This window comes from Salvia splendens, chromosome 1 (assembly GCF_004379255.2).
Source record: "Salvia splendens isolate huo1 chromosome 1, SspV2, whole genome shotgun sequence".
Classification (NCBI taxonomy): domain Eukaryota; kingdom Viridiplantae; phylum Streptophyta; class Magnoliopsida; order Lamiales; family Lamiaceae; genus Salvia; species Salvia splendens.
In genome coordinates, this window is record NC_056032.1 from 13784024 (window position 1) to 13802385 (window position 18362).

Sequence of the window (18362 nt, forward strand, 5' to 3'; positions counted from 1 at the left end):
TCAACACTCTCCACCAATCCAATAATTGTTCAAATCTGCATGCATGTCATAGCTCATCACTCATCACCAAGGTTCGCCTCACCTTAATTTCTTGATCACTTCATGTCGCATTATTACCAACCATATAATGTCCGGATAAATTTGATGTAATGAAAAGACTGGTGCTCCTATTTTTCCTTCTTGGATGTGCCAATGCCGTCACAAATCCCAACGATTTCAAGATTCTGAGTGATTTTAAAAAGGGTTTGGAAAATCCAGATCTTCTCAAATGGCCTAACACAGGGAGAGATCCATGCGGGCCCCCTGTTTGGCTGCTCCAACGGCAGAGTCACCGCGATTCAGGTTCAGGGCCTCGGGCTCAAGGGCCCGTTGCCCCCGAATCTCAATCAGCTCAGCCAGCTCAAGAACATTGGATTGCAGAACAACCGTTTCAATGGAAATCTTCCCTCATTTAGTGGCTTGTCCAATTTGCAGTATGCGTACTTGAATTTGAATCAATTTGAAACAATCCCTCTTGATTTCTTCCGCGGATTAAGCAATGTGATGGTTCTAGCATTGGATAGCAATCCTTTCAATCAGAGCTTCGGATGGTCTATACTGACTGATCTAGCCGACTGCACGCGTTTGGTGAACTTTTCTTGCTCCTCTTGCAACCTACTTGGGGAGATTCCTTCCTTTTTCGGGAAGCTTTCGTCTCTCAGTTCGTTGATGCTGTCGTCTAATAGTCTCAGTGGTGAGATTCCCCCGAGCTTCTATGGCTCGTTGCTGCAGATTCTGTGGCTGAATAATCAAGATCATGGTGGGATGAATGGCTCCATAGGTATGATTGGGAGCATGGTTTTGTTAACTACGTTATGGCTACATGGGAATCAATTCACAGGGCCCATTCCTGAAAGCATTGGCTCTCTAACGTCGTTGAGAGAGCTCAATCTGAATGGAAATCAGCTCGTTGGCCTAATTCCTCCGGGGTTGGCCCGTTTAAACCTCCAAATAGTGGATTTGAGCAATAACATGTTCATGGGGACAATGCCTAGGCTTGGGGCTGCTAAAGTTTCGTATGCCTCAAATTCGTTCTGTCAATCCGACCCTGGTTTGCAGTGTGACCCACAAGTTAACGCGCTTTTGGAATTTCTCAAATCTGTGGAGTATCCGGTTGCGCTTGCCTCTGAGTGGAAGGGGAATGATCCGTGTGCAGGGCCGTGGTGGGGGATTTCTTGCAACCCGAGGAAGGAGGTTTCTGTTGTGAACATGAAGAATATGATGCTTAATGACAAGGTTAGCCCTTCGCTTTCCCTCCTATCTTCACTTGTGGAGATTCACTTGGAAGGCAACTATTTGCAGGGCAGACTCCCACAGAATTTAACTATGTTGAGATCACATAGGCTGTTGGATTTAAGAGGCAATAATTTGGAGGTGCCACTTCCTAAATTCCCTACCAATGTTAAGGTAGTTTATGATACTCCCTCTTCTCCAAGTCCTCATGGAACAAGTGATGTTGATTCTTTTGTTGAAGTTGATGTTGATGGTAATGTTTCACATTCGACAAAATCAAGATTCGGAATCATTTTGGCTTCTGCTGCACTACTCACTCTTGTTGCAGTTCTTGCAATCATTTTCTGTTTTATGAAGAGAAGACGTCGCAAAAATGGTGATGTGGAATCCTCTGCCAAAGAGGCTACTGGTGGGATCCAGACTCTTGAGGCCAGCACCAATCCAAATTTCTCCCTCTCATCACTGCGCGAAGTGACAGACAATTTCGTGCAGGAGAACGTCTTGGGGAGAGGAGGCTTTGGTGTCGTCTACAAGGGGAAGCTCGAAGATGGCACTATGCTGGCTGTTAAGAGGATGGAATCCAGGGTGATGAGCGACAAGGGGACAAGCGAATTCCAAACAGAGATTGCAGTCCTCTCCTCTGTCCGCCACCGCCATCTCGTCTCCCTCCTAGGCTATACTGGGGAGGGAAACGAGAGGCTTCTGGTTTATGAGTACATGCCTCAAGGCGCTTTAAGCAGACACCTTTTCTATTGGGAGATGATGCATTTAGAGCCTCTATCTTGGTGTAAAAGGCTCATAATTGCTCTTGATGTTGCTAAAGGGGTTGAGTACTTGCATTCCATGGCGCATTATACCTTCATCCACCGCGATCTCAAGTCCTCCAACATCCTCCTGGATCATGAGTTCGCACCAAGGTCTCTGATTTTGGATTGGTGAAGCTGGCCTTCGACACAGGGACATCCTTCGCCACCAGGCTGGCGGGAACGTTTGGCTACCTCGCCCCCGAATACGCTGGTGTGCATCAAAATTTATAGGTTGAACTTTCAGTTTTGTAGAATCTTATAAAATAAGATCTAATTTATGAGCTTTTTTGTAGTGACGAGGAAGATCACTACGAAGGTGGATGTGTTCAGCTTTGGAGTGATACTGATGAAGCTGGTGACGGGGCTAGTGGCGGTGGACGAGCAGAGACTGGAGGAGAAGCAGTATTTGGTGGATTGGTTCTGGAGGATAAAAGAGGACAGGGCAATTCTGCTGGCCTGTGTGGATCCTGCTTTGAATGTGGATGAGGATGGGCATGATAGCATAATGGCGGTTGCTGAGCTGACGGGGCATTGCACGGTGAAGGATCCTAGTCGGCGCGCTGACATGGGGTACGCGGTGAGCGTGCTGGCACAGTTGGTGGAGACCGCACGAGGGGATGAGCCGGTGCTCTAGCACTAGGTCGGGGATGCCTATTCCAGAGTTGGTCAGGAGCTGGAAAGAGGAAGACGGTTGCTGCTTTGGATGCTCCTTCACAATCACACCACTAGCAATGCAGATTTCTCTCTTAAAAAGTGAATTCATATGTTTGTGACTGGAACTTGAATGTGATTTGTTTCATAATCATACACATTGATTTGTGAAATAATCTTTGGATAGTGTAAAGCCAAAGGAAAACAACGTTCAACTATCGATTGACAATTTTTAGGGTTGTTGACATGTCAAGAAAATATATTACTAATAGTATGGTTATTCAATAAAAAAAATCCCTATTTCGATTTAACCAAGAATTATTTTTTGGGATGCTATATTCGAGGTTCGAAATTGAAAATATGACTACATGCTGCGGAATCCATGAAGAAGAAAGATGAACAACAATATGCTAAAAATGTGTTGAGAGAGAAGTTGTATTTCATTGATTCAAACAAAGTTCCAAGAACACATACATATACTCCATATTCGAACTATCTAGAATATTACTCTAATCTACTCAGTACAAGATTAAAACATGTTTACAACCTTAATCAGAACTAACTCTGCAAATCATCTTTCTTCTTCAATCCTTTGATCAACACGTCTCTCCAAGTACAAGGGTCCTCCACCTTAGCTGTCACTTTTGGCTCATTCTCAACTTTAGCTCGTGTTAGGTTGGTGATTGGTTTCTCTCGTGCACCACATGCTACACTTACACGTTGATCATCAAGGCTAGACAACTTGACATTACACACAGTGGCTGGATCACTTTTGCTATCACTTCTAACACGCCCCCTCAAACCAAGTGAGGCTAAAGATATCACACCTAGTCTTTGTCTTAGCTTCACGAAGGGTTGAAGGCTGAAGGGTTTAGTGAATATATCTGCAATCTGATCAGCAGTTGGCACGTCTTAATTCAAGTTCTTTACTCAGAACTTTGTCACGAACAAAATGCATATCCAACTCAATGTGCTTAGTTCTTGCATGAAGCACATGATTTGATGTTAAAGCAAGGCACTCATGTTATCCACCCAAATCATTGGGTTGCCTTTCTTCTTGATCTTCTACTCACCAAGCATTGAGGATAGCCAAGTCACCTCTGCAGCTGCTTGAGCTAAGCTTCTATATTCAGCCTTTGTGCTAGATCTAGCTACCATAGTTTGTTTTTTGACACACCATGATACAAGATTTCTTCCATGATAGGCACAACTCCAGTGGTAGATCTCCTATCATCTATATCAACTGCCCAATCTGAATCTGAGAAGGCTGAAATCTCACCAGTAGACTTTCTAATCTGAATACCATAATCTAAGGTTCCTGAGAGATATCTCAAAATTATCTTCACAACTCTCCAATATGTGTCTAATGGTTCTGCCATGTATTGACTTGCCTTGTTTACAACAAAATTGATATCTAGTCTAGTAATGGCCGCATACTGCAAGGCACCAACAATGCTTCTATAAAGCTTTGGATCAGACACTGGTTCTCCAGTATGTTTGCTCAGTTTGAGCTTGAAATCATGGGAGTTGGATACCCTTTAGCACCTGCCATATTAGCTTTCTTTAGAAGATCTTTGATATAGTTGGACTGACAAAGATGAAGACCACCATCAATATCAGCTGCCCAATCTGAATCTGAGAAGGCTGAAATCTCACCAGTAGACCTTTTAATCTGAATACCATAATCTAAGGTTCCTGAGAGATATCTCAAAATTCTCTTCACAACTCTCCAATGTGTGTCTAATGGTTCTGCCATGCATTGACTTACCTTGTTTATAGCCAAATTGATATCTGGTCTAGTAATGGCTGCATACTGCAAGGCACCAACAATGCTTCTGTAAAGCTTTGGATCAGACACTGGTTCACCAGAATGTTTGCTCAGTTATGAGCTTGAAATCATGGGAGTTGGAAAACCTTTAGCACCTATCATATTAGCTTTCTTTAGAAGATCTTTGATATAGTTGGACTGACAAAGATGAAGACCACCATCAGTAGTCTTGACTACTTCAACCCCTAGAAACAAACTCACCTCCCCAAGATCTTTTAAAGAAAAATAAGAGTTTAGCTGAGAGATGATCTTCTGTATTGAGGCATGATAATTTCCTGTAATATGCATATCATCTACATAGATAAGTAGATATATTATTTCATCACCTCGCTGCCTAATGAACATGGAAGCATATGCTTTTGATTGAGAGAAGCCAAGGTTGAGCAAAACAGAATGCACAGTAAAGAACCATGCTCTATAAGGTTGCTTTAGCCCATAAATAGCCTTGTTTACATACAATATGAGGTCCACCTTGTTCAAAACCAAGGGGTTGCTTCATGTAAATGTCTTCCTTTAACTCACAATTCAAAAAGGCATTGTTCACATCAAGAGGTGTTATTGTCCATCCAAGAGATACAACTACGCTGAGTATGATTCTGATAGTAGTAGGCTTCACAACATGGCTGAAAGTCTCATTAAAATCAAATACAGGTTGTTGAGAAAAGTCTTGAGCAACCAATCTAGCTTTGTGTCTAGCAATAGCACTAGATAAATGAAATTGAATCTTCAAAATCCACGTGCAACCTATAAGATTCTTGCCTGGAGGGAGTGTTGTTAAAATCCAAGTTTTATTTTTAAGAAGTGCAATAAATTCACTCAGCATAGCAGCTTTCCAGATGGGAATAAGTAAGGCTTCTAGAGCTGACTTAGGTAAAAGAGAAGGTGACACAGTGAGGGTGAAGATTTTTAGCTTGAAAATACCAGATTTTGATATGGTTGTCATTGAATGTGTTGGTTGAGTGGCAGGTGGATATGGATTAAGAGATGAATGAGACTGAACTGATATAGGTGAATCATGTGGTTGCACATCAAGATCAAGATGACCTGATGGTGAGGGGTTGGTATCAGGTTCTGAGATGGAATGGCTAGGGATGGAAGAATTTGATGAATCAGAGACAGAAGGTGCTACTTGATCTGGAACAGAAGGTGTATGAATAGGAAGAAATGATGAGTGATGACAAGGCAAGGTTATTGGAGTTGGAACAACTGAAGCAGGGGAAACAACTTGATAGGGAAAAACATATTCATAAAAAACAATAGCTCTAGTAACAATCACTTTTCCATCAGGCAGAAGAACTTTATACCCTTTGTGAGAGAGGCTATATCCTAGAAAAGTCCCTCTAACAGACCTAAATTGGAGTTTATGTTTGTTATAAGGGCTAGTATAAGAAAAACACAGGCATCCAAAGACTTTCAAAACTGAATAGTCAGGCTTCTTAAGAAAAAAGTTTTCATATGGAGAAATGTTGTTAATGACCTTAGATGGCATGAGATTTATCAAGTGCACAACTGTTACAAATGCATCATCCCAGAATTTTTGAGGAATGAAAGACTGAGCTAATAAGACCAAACCAGTTTCAACTATGTGTCTATGTTTTCTTTCTGCTAGGCCGTTTTGCTGTGGGGTATAAGGGCAAGAAACTCTATGAACAATCCCACTCTCTTTTATGAAAGGAACTAGACCTTGAAACTCACCTCCCCAATCAGATTGTAGAATTTTAATCTTTGATCCCGAAAGGTTTTCACTCATGGCTTTGAACTACTTGAAAATAGCAGTAACATCATTTTTGTTTTTGAGAAGAAAAATCCAAGTAAATCTAGAAAAGTGATCATCAAATGAGACATAATATGAGTATCCATTTCTAGATTTAATAGGAGATGGACCCCAAAGGTCACTATGAACAAACTCAAGAGGTGAATTATGCTGAGAAAAAGACTGAGGATATGACAGTTTGTGAGCCTTTGACACACAGTAAGGATAACAAAGTGAGGAAACTTTCATTGCATGATAAGGAATATTACAACTGTTAAGAGCAATTTTAACTACATCTAGAGTAGGATGTCCTAGTCTACTTATGCCATAAAGACAAATCTAGACTAGGAGATTGACTGGAACTACTGCTGGATTTTGAGTTGGCCAAGCTCAGGGAATGAACAGCTGGACTCTCTGGACTGGAAGATGAGATGGAGACAGTGCCTCGCTTGATTGGGGTATGATCTACTAGGAAGTGATATAAGCCTCTCTCAAGGGTTCCTTTGAGCACAATTTCCTTGGCGCTCATATCCTTAACAAAACAAAAATTTGGGTGAAATTAATAAAAGACTGAATTATCTTGAGCAAACTTAGAGACGCTCAGGAGGTTTTTGTGATGTTAGGAACATGCAAGAGATTTTTAGGGTGAAGTTTTATGGAAAAGCTAGCTGAGTGAGATTTAAAAACACTTTCTCCAATATTTGTAATATTAACAGCAGCCCCATTACAAAGCAAGAGATTTTTACCTCCATTGTATTCAATGCTTATGTTAAAGTTGCTGAGATCATTAGACACATGGTGTGTTGCTCCTGAATCAGGATACCAGCTTGAAGAAGCATTTGAATCATAACTGAACTATGATGGAGCTCCAACAGAAAAGGAGTTTGATGTGGATCTTGGCACTGATTGAACCAGGTGAGCTGAAGGATTAAAGAATCCTTGATTTTGCTGTTGTGGAGCATTTCCTCTGAACTGAACTTGAGGTGGTGTGTAGTTCTGTTCAAACCTATTCCAACATTTGTTGCAGATAGGCCAGGCTTTTCACATAGCTGACAGACAATTTTGTTACTTCCTCTGTCATAGCCTCTCCCACCTCGGCCTCTTCGTTGATTTCTGCCTTCAAATCATCTTCCACTTCCTGATTCAAACTTATTTTTGTTGAAATTGTGTTGCTCCCTCTTCTGTCCAGACTGCTGCTGGACCCTGTTCAGTGAAGGTTGAGATCCATCTGAGCTAATGGATTGAGCTCTAGTTGATTCCATTTTGAACTCAATACTTAGTAAGAAAGCACTAACATCTCCAATGCTCCATGGATTTGATCTAGATGTCACTGCACAGACTGCAGGATGATAATCTTGACCAAGTCCTCCCAAGATGTGCAGAACTTGCTCAGCTTCTGAAATTCTACAGCAACAGATCCAAGCAAACCAAAGTAAGTTCTCATCTTACCCAAATACTCAGTCATAGACATCCATCCTTCTTCAAAGTCTGCATCTGTTGCCGGTATTGCATCACTTTGGATGTGGAGCGGCTTGCAACGTTAGTCTCCAATGCACTCCATATATCTCTTACAGATCTGAGCCCTACCACCAAGGTTAGAGCATTTTCTGATAATGAGGATAGAAGCCACCCAACTACTCTCTATCTTGCCTCTGCCAAGTTATGAAGGCTGGATTTGACACCATTGACTCTTCATCTTGGTCTGGGATGAACTGTGGAGGAGGATCAGTCTCTCCTGTGATAAATCCTTTAAGCCATAGCCATAAACTGCAACATCTACTTGTTGCTGCCACATGAGAAAATTTCCATCACCCAACTTAACTGAAATAGGTGGCAATTGAGAAAAGATTGGTGGCAGTGTTGCCAGTGGTATGGATTCGTTGGCTTCTGCCATTTTTGGAAAGAAACAAAGAAACTATGTTATAGGGTAGGAGAGAAAGGATCAACAAGATCCTGCTCTGATACCATGAAAACATGCTGTGGAATCCATGAAGAAGAAAGATGAACAACAATATGCTAAAAATGTATTGAGAGAGAAGTTGTTGTATTTCATTGATTCAAACAAAGTTCCAAGAACACATACATATACTCCATATTCGAACTATCAAACAAAATTCCAAGAACACATACATATACTCCACATTCGAACTATCTAGAATATTACTCTAATCTACTCAGTACAAGATTAAAACATGTTTATAAACTTAATCAAAACTAACTCTATAAATCATCTTTCTTCTTCAATCCTTTAATCAACACGTCTCTCCAAGTACAAGGGTGGTCCTCCACCTTAGCTGTCACTTTTGGTTCATTCTCAACTTTAGCTCGTGTGAGGTTGGTGATTGGTTTCTCTCGTGCACCACATGCTGTACTCATACGTTGATCATCAAGGCTAGACAACTTGACATTACACATAGTGACTGGATCACTTTTGCTATCACTTATATCAACTATGTGTGCAAATTCCAATCACAAATGCGGTCACAGTCACATTTTTATAAACTTAACTGAGAGCATATTTTTAGGATCACGTTCACAACTATGAACGGACATCTCAAAATATATTTGATGGGGAGTAGTACATTTCTATCTATACTGTTCAAAATTGGTGAATGGTACGTGTCATATATAATAGGGGTAGTAACTACATGAGTAGAAATTTTAATGAAAAATTGGCAGCGTAAGAAAAAAAAAGTAGATAAAATAAATAAGAAAAAATGGATTAAGTAAGTAAAGAATAAAAAAGAATTTTTATTTTTGGACGAGATTATTTTTTTTATGATCAATCAAAAATAAAATAAAAATGTGACTATATTTCATGGAAAATAGGGCAAATAGTAAGCACCCGTGTTATTATGTAATCGACTCCTCTAGTGAATATACCGATGAACTAGTTGAACAATAATGGTATCATACTATCTTGTTGAGTAGTTCACAAATTATAATCAGTTTATTCATAAATAGGGATGTCATTAAATGTTAACTAATTTTTAATTTCTAATTTAGAACTTTTTTAATTTTGTATGTTAAAATTATAACATATATCAACACAAAATTATTGATATATTTATGTCTTTGTGTTGATATTTAAATTTACATGATGTATTACTAATAAAGTTATATTTTTGTGGGGGAGTGATCAATTGCTAACACATCATTTAATTTCTAACTACAACTAATTTAAGACCATAGGATTTTAGAAATTTTGTGGTCTAAAATTGCCACGTGTAATTTTTTTTATTATTTAAATCGAAAAAGATAAAAAAAACTATCAAATTAGGGTTTTGGATGAAAATGTCAATATAGTGTTTCGAACATATCAACACAATCCTTTGAGAATATTAACATATTGCTTATATTGACATTCTACATGTATTATATTGACATATTTTATATAGGGCTGGGGAAAAATATCCAAAAAATGATATATCGCTCGTATCGTATTGAAAAATATCGAAAAATTATCGGATTTTCGATATATCGTAATTTTCGATACGAAACGATACCATATCGTAAGTTTTCGATACGATAATGATATGAATTTCCTTATATCGCGATATATCGTTTTATATCGAATATTCGATATATATCGATATTTTCGATATATCGTTTTATATCGAATATACGATATATATCGATATTTTCGATATATCGTTTTATATCGAATATACGATATATATCGATATTTTCGATATATCGTTTTATATTGAATATTCGAATATATCGTATATATTGAAACATATTTGAAATTATAATTTTCGATATACAGGTATTCGATACGATATCGATATTTTGATATATCGTACCGAAATTTGATATATCGATATATCAAATTTCGGTACGATATATCGAAATATCGATACGATAACGATATTGATATTATCCATATCGAAAGTTCGATATATCGAAATTCAAAATATCGAAACTTTCGATACGATAACGATATAAAATTCTTTCATATCGATATTTTTGATACGATATACGATACAACATTTTCGATACGATATCTCGTATCGACCCACCCCTAATTTTATATACTATGTTGACATTTGTTGTTGTATGAAAAAATTGAATTTTTTTGAAATTTTTTTCAAATTTTGACGTCGGAACATATGCAAGTGAGTTCTCGTTAGAATCCTTATGAAATTATCTTTAATTTGATATATGTTGTGCGAAAACATAATTTAAATCGAGAAAGTTATATGCGTTTTAAAGTTATGAGATATTTTTCAAAAGTTAGTTATAACTAATTTGTTGTAAATTGACCTTAATACCCTTATTGACGTTTTTTTATCGTATTGACATTGCGGGACTGATGATCTAGGCCCTTGATTTGAATATCTAATGGCTATTATTTAATTATAGTTAACAATTAAGTATTGAATTATTAATATAACACTCTCCTATCTTTGTGTTGATAATTTTTATACTGTTGCTATATGGGGTGTTTTATATTGCTAACTACCTCTTAAATTGCTAACTATAACTAAATGATAGGCATTGGATCATTAAATCAAGGTATAAGATCATTTATCCACAAATATCAATACGATGAAAAAAAATGTCAATTAAAGGTATTAATGTCAATTAACAAAAGTTAGTTATAACCAACTTTTAAAAATTATCTCAAAACTTTAAATGATTATAACTATCTCAATTTATATTATTTTTTACACAAAATATATCAAATTAAAGATAATTTTATAATGATTCTAACAAGAACTCACTTGCATATGTTCCGATGTCAAAATTTAATTTTTTTTGAATTTTTGTTGTAGGAGGTTAATGTCAACGTACATATGATAATATGTCAATACAATACATATACAATGTCAATATTAAATTGTGTTGACATATTCAATTAATCGTATGGATATGTTTAATACACTATGGTGGTGTTCGGTTTCCAAGATAAAATAATACCAAGATACAAGCTAGGATTGAGTTGTAAGATTATTTTAGTCATATGTGTTAGCTATGACTAATTATCCCATGATTATACATATAAGATTGAGTTGTGAGGTTGAATCGCATGAACCAAACACACTACAAATTTGATCCCGAATACAATATTGTAAACCAAACACCCCCCTATGTTGACATTTTGATCTACAACCCTAATTTTAGTAGTTTTCTTATCTTTTTAAATTTAAATAATAATAAAACAAAATTACACATGACAATTTGTAGACTACTTGATCTCTACAAATCTTATGAATTTAAATTAATTATAGTTAGCAATTAGGGAGTGAGTTAGCAATTGAGCACTCTCCCTGTTGCTATATAGAAGTAGAATTGAAAATACTACATTTTGGATTACAATTAGTTTTATTATAAATTTGACAAAAATATATAAAATTCTAATACTATCACTTATACCGTTATACATGGCGCGTTTCAACTAAATCGATGAAGTCAATAGGTTATACTAGTATGTTAAAAAGTTGTTATACAAGTGTTGATCTATTTATAAACGTTGATAGAAGCAAGTGATATAGTTTGAAACTTTGAATTCGAATGGACATGAGAATAAGAAAATTATCATTAATTATAATTTACAGTATTTGATCATTTTCGACAAGACAACGGTAAAAAATTTCTAGTACTATATCTTTTTAAAATACCATCAAATCAAAATCTGTTCATCAGCAGAAAATTCTTCAGTTCGTTCATCAATCGCAACACTTAAGCTCGGAATTTCCGCCATTCCAATCTCTATACAGTTCTTGTCGAGACCGATCTCCGACTCACCTTCAACTCCATTTCCATTTTTGCTCTTGAATTTCGCCATCACACTGAGCTCGTTAACCGCATCACCAATCTGTTCCACGCTAGAAACCATATCGATCATCACCTCGGCAATAGGTATTATTTGCAAAATATCGCTTTCATCTCCCTTAATACCCAATCGCAGTAGAATTTTTAGATTTGCCGACGCCGTTTTTAGGTTTGCGATGCGTGGATTAGCTGATGATGGTTTCGTCATTGTTTCTATTGCCCATGCTAACTCTTTTAATGCCTTTCCAGATTCTGAAAAGGCCTCTTGGATTTTGCATTGGATCTCTTGCGGTGCCTGTAGTTGTGGCAAAAATTATAATTGTAGTTAATTCTGCGACCGATTTATGAATGATATACTGATGTATGCATTTGAAATTATGTGTTTATTAATGAGTGTAGTGTTGTTCATGAGATGAAGCATCGTTGAATCTAGAAAAATGTTGGGGATGCACTTGAATGTTGGAGTTTAAGTAGCCATTGATTGGTTCAAGTCGGCAGGCACACTGCCTTGTCAAGTTTCCTATTTTGAGGTATTGTTTCCATGGGTGGCGAAACAAGAACTGACCATGCCCCGGCTCCCATCTGGCTAGATTTGCCTGTAAAATGTGGAATTCCCTATCAATGATGGAAGATTCACAGTTAAAACATGCCTAGTTTGACAGGAAGTTGTTTCACTTACCAATGTTTCGTCCCTTCCTTTTGAATCAACAAGGATACTGTTTAGGTTGCTTATAGATGGGTTTGTTATCTCTATCCGTGCATTGCACGATGTTTTGAAACACTGATCCATGTGCTCTGTGTTGATAGTGAAAATTGAATGATCATGTTAAGGAGTAAGTCCAACATCATATCTGTATTAAGTGATGTAATATCGTAGAATACCTTCCAGGAAATTTCCAAGTTGGCTTATGTTTTTAGCCACATACGTGTGAAGATCTTCACCGGCCCAGACAGGGTAGATGAGGATGCAGACAGCCAGGCAAGTTAATGCACCAATGACTATGGTTACAAGCCTCGCTTGAGCCAACTTTATGACTTCATTCATTCGAAGACCAGATATGGAAACAAGGCTAAATGTCAAAATGAATATAAGTATCCCATAGTCATATTTCGCCTTCACTTTGGGGAAGAATCGTACAAAGCTCATGGCTACAGCTGCAAAGGTACATGCTATTTTAGTAATAGGATCAGAAACTTTAGGGTTGTATCTTCCTTGCTGCATATTATTATTTACCTTGTATGAATACAAATAGTCCAATCAAATATGGTTTGTTTTCCCCCCCACTCAAGATGGCCAAGTGATTAGCTCCAAGAGCAAGAGTAGCAGCTGCCAAGGTTGCTAATCCTCTGTTCAGGCATTTTCCAATTGTTCCGCCTAAAAAGGACATAAATGCGTGAGCCATTTAGGTTTCTTTTAGTATGTGACATTGACTAGATATTTTGGTCTATGTTAGTATATTTGCTAAGCTTTTGACATGTTAAAAGTAGGGTGTGCTTGAGTTTAAGGGATATAGGAACATACCTACTGAGAATTCAAAGACAACCACCACGGTCATGACAGCCCACATTGCAGAGGCACCAAGGTTGTTGTACAGGGGCTGGAGGTAGTACAACAATGATACTAATGTTACTGTAAGTCCGACCTTGAGGGAATGGATCAATCTTCTTGGATCGTCCTTTGCTAGCTCTATTGCTTGCCTAGCTACTCCACGTATTGTAGCTAGTGGCTTAGATGGAATATCTCTAAACCACAACCACCCCCTTATAAGAATGGTAGGTTTCTCTGAGTTTTCTGGCCCCATCATTGGTGTCTTATGATTATGACTATAACAGGTTTAACGTGGAATGGAGGTGTGAAGCTGGCTCTTTAATTAGAGCTGTATGGAATGAGTTACTTATATAGGAACATAATGCATAGAGGAATATAATCATAGGAATCGTTTCATTTGTGAAAAAGAATGGTCTTTGTGCCTTTTTGGAGTTGTACCAAACAAGTACTAAATTTAGTGAAAAGATGAGGCTGCTTTAGCTGGTTGATCGAAGTGAGGTTTCATAATTATTACAAGACATGTTGCTCATCAATAGGAGAGAAAGATTTAAAAGATATTTTTTACAATTTTCCAATAAATAGCAGTTTTCTTGTGGTTGAGGCATTATATATTAGGAGCTTTACCAGGAATAGCAGGTGTAATTTTAGGTTTATTTACATTTTGCCACAGTGTGTAAATACTTTTGCGCATGTTTTTATAAACACTTACACGCCGTATACTCGGTATTCCATCCTGTATTCAATGAATGTTACAAGTTTTGGTTGTTTGTGTTATGTGAGACAAGAACTTTTGTTCTTTTTTGCCTATGCTTCTACCTATATCAAGCTTTAACCATTTGGAGTAGTAAGCTCCATCAAGTTTATCATGTGCAATGTACTTGCTCTACCACTTCATCTCTCCTACATAGCTAGAGTTTTGTTGGAACATTTTCAACATGTTTTCTAATGACTGTCAAGCCTAATGTGGTGAGGTTGCCATACAGTCCTACCATTCGCCCGTGTCTCAAGATCAATACTGACTTCAGCATCTGAGGGTCTTTTCTGGCTTTACGCATCTAGTTTTACTGAAAAATACATACTAAAAGTAGTGCATATGATGCTGATTTCATTTGAAAATGTTCCTTATCTGCTATATCTTAAATATAATCAGCACTATGAATTAATTTGGGTCTGAGCCCTGCAAATAGAATATCTGCATCTCCATCAACAACACATATATCTAAAGTTTATCATGCACGTTGTTTTCAGTCATGCATCATTCATTTCTGCTGCGCGATACATCTAGTCTGTATCCTATCCTCCAGGTTACGTCTGAGACTCTTAGTTTGAAATCAGTCTGCACCGTTAATTACAGTTGTCATGCAGCAGCATCTAGCTCTTGGAGAGATCAGTTCAATGTTCACTTTTTCAAGAGCCTGATTAGACCTTAAAGTTCAACATACTTTATGTCTGTTGCCCTTCAACTTCTAACCTTTATTTTTTATGTTTTCGTATTCTAAGACTGAGAAGAGCTCTGGAAAGTTGAAAGACGGAGAAAAAAGAGGAGAAAACCATCAGTTTGACAGGTAAAGTTACCAGAGAATTAAAGAAGAATATTTGTGTAGTGAGGAGATATATGCTGGTGAACCTGATTCCTGCTTGGTCTATATTTTGCCATGCTGAATTGCTAATAAACAGAAAAATTCTTGCATAATGTGAAGTGTTTGAAATGATATGACTCTCACTCCTCAGAAATTAAGGATGTAATGCCCTATAAATATGTCTGTCACTTTCATGTATAATTAGACTGAGCTATAGGGTATTTGATGCAGTCTATTTCAATAGATATAGTTCTCCTGTCAGGCTCAGCCAATAAATATCGATGCTCATAACTTTTTGGTCCAGATCTAATTTTAAGATTGAACCCAAAACTTATCTCCTTTGTATAATACTGTTTTCTGTAAATACGATGTCATCAATACGTACGTGATGCAGGGAAGCGTCTAAAAGCGTCTAAGAACACCCTTTCCAAAAGCCCTCCAATTTAATTAATTTTAATTGTTGGTGTTTATCAAATATTAAAAAAACGAAGTGCAATGAGTTGTATATATAAATACAAAATAAAAAAAAAATGAAAAATCGGCCCGGCTCGGCGGTCGGCGCACAATAGGTGTCGTCCCACCACCCAACTGCTCTTGGGCATGCCCTAGCTCTCAGGCGCCCTCCCCTTCCCACTCGGCTTGGCTCTCGCAATAGAGCCCTTCCTGACCGCCGTCCAGCTAGGCGCCGAGAAGGGCGTCTATTGCTAATGTTCTAATATGTTGATTAAGACCCACGTGATAATTAAAATAAATTAATTAAAGCTCTAACAGTTAAAATAACTAAAGATTATAATAAAGTAATGATTAAAATAGTCTTAATCATTCTCTATCCATATCAAAATAAGCTGCAAATATCCAGATGGAGAGAGCAAAGTGTTACAGTTTTACAGAGATCAGGCTAGCTATGTTGGTTTCTGGATTACAAGAGATACACCGAGCGTAATACAACCCAAAAGAAGGAATACAGAATGAAAAACTGAAACGAAATTACAATGGAAAAATCAAAACAATAAACCGTAGACAACTGTTAACTGAGTCGAGGAGTCATCTTTCTGCAAGACGAGATATGCTCTGGTAGTGCTATCGGATTGGTGTGTCGTCCCCAAAGATAAAATGGCTACGTCTCTGATGAAGCAGCACCGCTATCAGCAGAGCTCCGACGAACTGGATGGAGGAGAGAGCAGAGCTTCGACAGAAAACAATGCAGAGGAAGGAGAGCTTACGTTGTGTATGTTTTGTGAATTGGTGTGTTGATGCATGGGATGACTAGCCTATTCCACTGCAGGGGTCAACCAGCCATGATGGCTGTCGTCATTGCAAGGTTGTAACCGTCGGGCGTTACAAAGCGTTACAAGCCGTTACAAGAGCTGGAGAGATTGATCCTGGACGGACGTATCGGGACACGCTGTGCGTCTAGGGTCGTTTACGACGTGGACTTCATCACGTGTCAGCCACGTTGGTTTCACCGCGTCATATCGGCGAGGTGTCATCCAAGCCGTTATGAGAGCTGGAGACGTTGATCCTGGACGGACGTATCGGGACACGCTGCGCGTCTAGGGTTGTTTACGACGTGGACTTCATCATGTGTCAGCTACGTTGGTTTCACTGCGTCATACTGGCGAGGTGTCATCCCACTTGGCTCGTTGACGTGGAAACGTTGGTGGTCTAAAAAGATTAGACTAGCCTCGGGTTAAACCCAAACACCGAGCCCCACGACCAGGCCTAAAGACCACCCAAAGACCAAGATCCATGAGCTCAAGGCTCGCGGCGGGGTGGGCGTGTGCGCGCGTGTGGGTTATACAGCCCATCTTAGTCCTCTATAATTATTACATGTAAAAATTCTTCTTATTAAATACTTCTACTAGTTTAATAAGGTTGTTACTTTCAATGTGAGATAATTAACTCTCTTAATTAATCTCATGGCTTCTCGCATAGCTTATTTAATTAGATGGCAATTTTTCTCAACTTTAATCCGTTATTTCTCGCTCACTGGGAATCAGAATTGAGAAAATGAATATACCACGGTCATCTACTCCGAACGTAGATCCACGATATATCATTTAATTTTACAAAATTAAATTTCTTGTGCAAATTATTCTTAGTCAAAGTCCTTTGACCGCACATACGATTCCAACAAGCTAAACTATGATATAATAATGATTAATGAGTAATAATAATTATATAATATTAAACGAGGTTTATGGCCAAGAAAACAGCAGTGTTCCAGAGATCAATCTATAGTTAAACTATGATATAAAAAATGATAAATAAATAATTATATAATAATCGAGGCTTACGGGCCAGAAAATAACACTTTTAGGTAACACTATAGTTTATGAAAAGGGAAATAATTTATCATTGTTTTAGTTATCAATATGTTTTCTTCTATATCTACGAGTGATCATATATCTTTTGTTTCCTCCTCAATTAGAATTCGTTTAATAAGTAATTAGAAATCACTTTTTTTAAGTATTTTTGTTACCGAACTTTTAAACCAATAAATTATTCTTGTTGAAAATCTTGTCGATATTATAGTACTCCCTCCGTCCGATGTTAGGAGTCTCATTTGAGTTCGATATGAGTTTTTAAGAAATATAAAGAAAACTGAGAAAACTGGGTGAGAAAAGTTAGTAGAATGTGGAGTCTATTTTTATATATTAGTTTTATAATAGAATGTGAGTGTAATGAGTTAGTGGAAAGTGAGGTGTACCCACTATTTATAGTAAAAGTGAACCGGAACTCCTAATGGCGCACGAACTAAAATGGTAAACCGAGACTCTTAATGGCGGATGGACGGAGTACATGTTTACATAATGTTTACATAAAGAAGGAATGCAGAATGAAAAACTGAAACGAAATTACAATGGAAAAATCTAAACAATAAACCGTAGACAACTGTTAACTGAGTCGAGGAGTCATCTTTCTGCAAGACGAGATATGCTCTGGTAGTGCTATCGGATTGGTGTGTCGTCCCCAAAGATAAAATGGCTACGTCTCTGATGAAGCAACACCGCTATCAGCAGAGCTCCGACGAACTGGATGGAGGAGAGAGCAGAGCTTCGACAGAAAACAATGCAGAGGAAGGAGAGCTTACGTTGTGTATGTTTTGTGAATTGGTGTGTTGATGCATGGGATGACTAGCCTA

General features: G+C 37.8%; 1 protein-coding gene, 1 long non-coding RNA gene and 1 pseudogene across 3 annotated transcripts; 2 read left to right on the forward strand and 1 right to left on the reverse strand.

Moving 5' to 3' along the window:
- Positions 1-149: 149 nt before the first annotated feature.
- LOC121799884 lies at positions 150-2851 on the forward strand (annotated as a pseudogene).
- Positions 2852-11828: 8977 nt separating this feature from the next.
- On the reverse strand, positions 11829-15139 carry LOC121743342 (aluminum-activated malate transporter 2-like). The gene is made up of 6 exons (XM_042136629.1): positions 13611-15139; positions 13323-13463; positions 12971-13243; positions 12768-12883; positions 12541-12684; positions 11829-12383 (listed from the first exon to the last, which is right to left on the reverse strand). The coding sequence occupies exons 1-6, from the start codon at positions 13891-13893 to the stop codon at positions 11937-11939; spliced, it is 1404 nt and encodes a 467-aa protein (XP_041992563.1). The 5' UTR covers positions 13894-15139; the 3' UTR covers positions 11829-11936.
- On the forward strand, positions 12037-15349 carry LOC121743351. 2 transcript variants are annotated; one of them, XR_006038243.1, is made up of 2 exons: positions 12037-12175; positions 15138-15349. It is a non-coding gene; the product is annotated as an uncharacterized LOC121743351 (long non-coding RNA). The 2 variants fall into 2 exon arrangements; XR_006038244.1 differs by lacking the exon at positions 12037-12175 and adding an exon at positions 13113-13251.
- The last annotated feature ends 3013 nt before the right edge of the window (positions 15350-18362 follow it).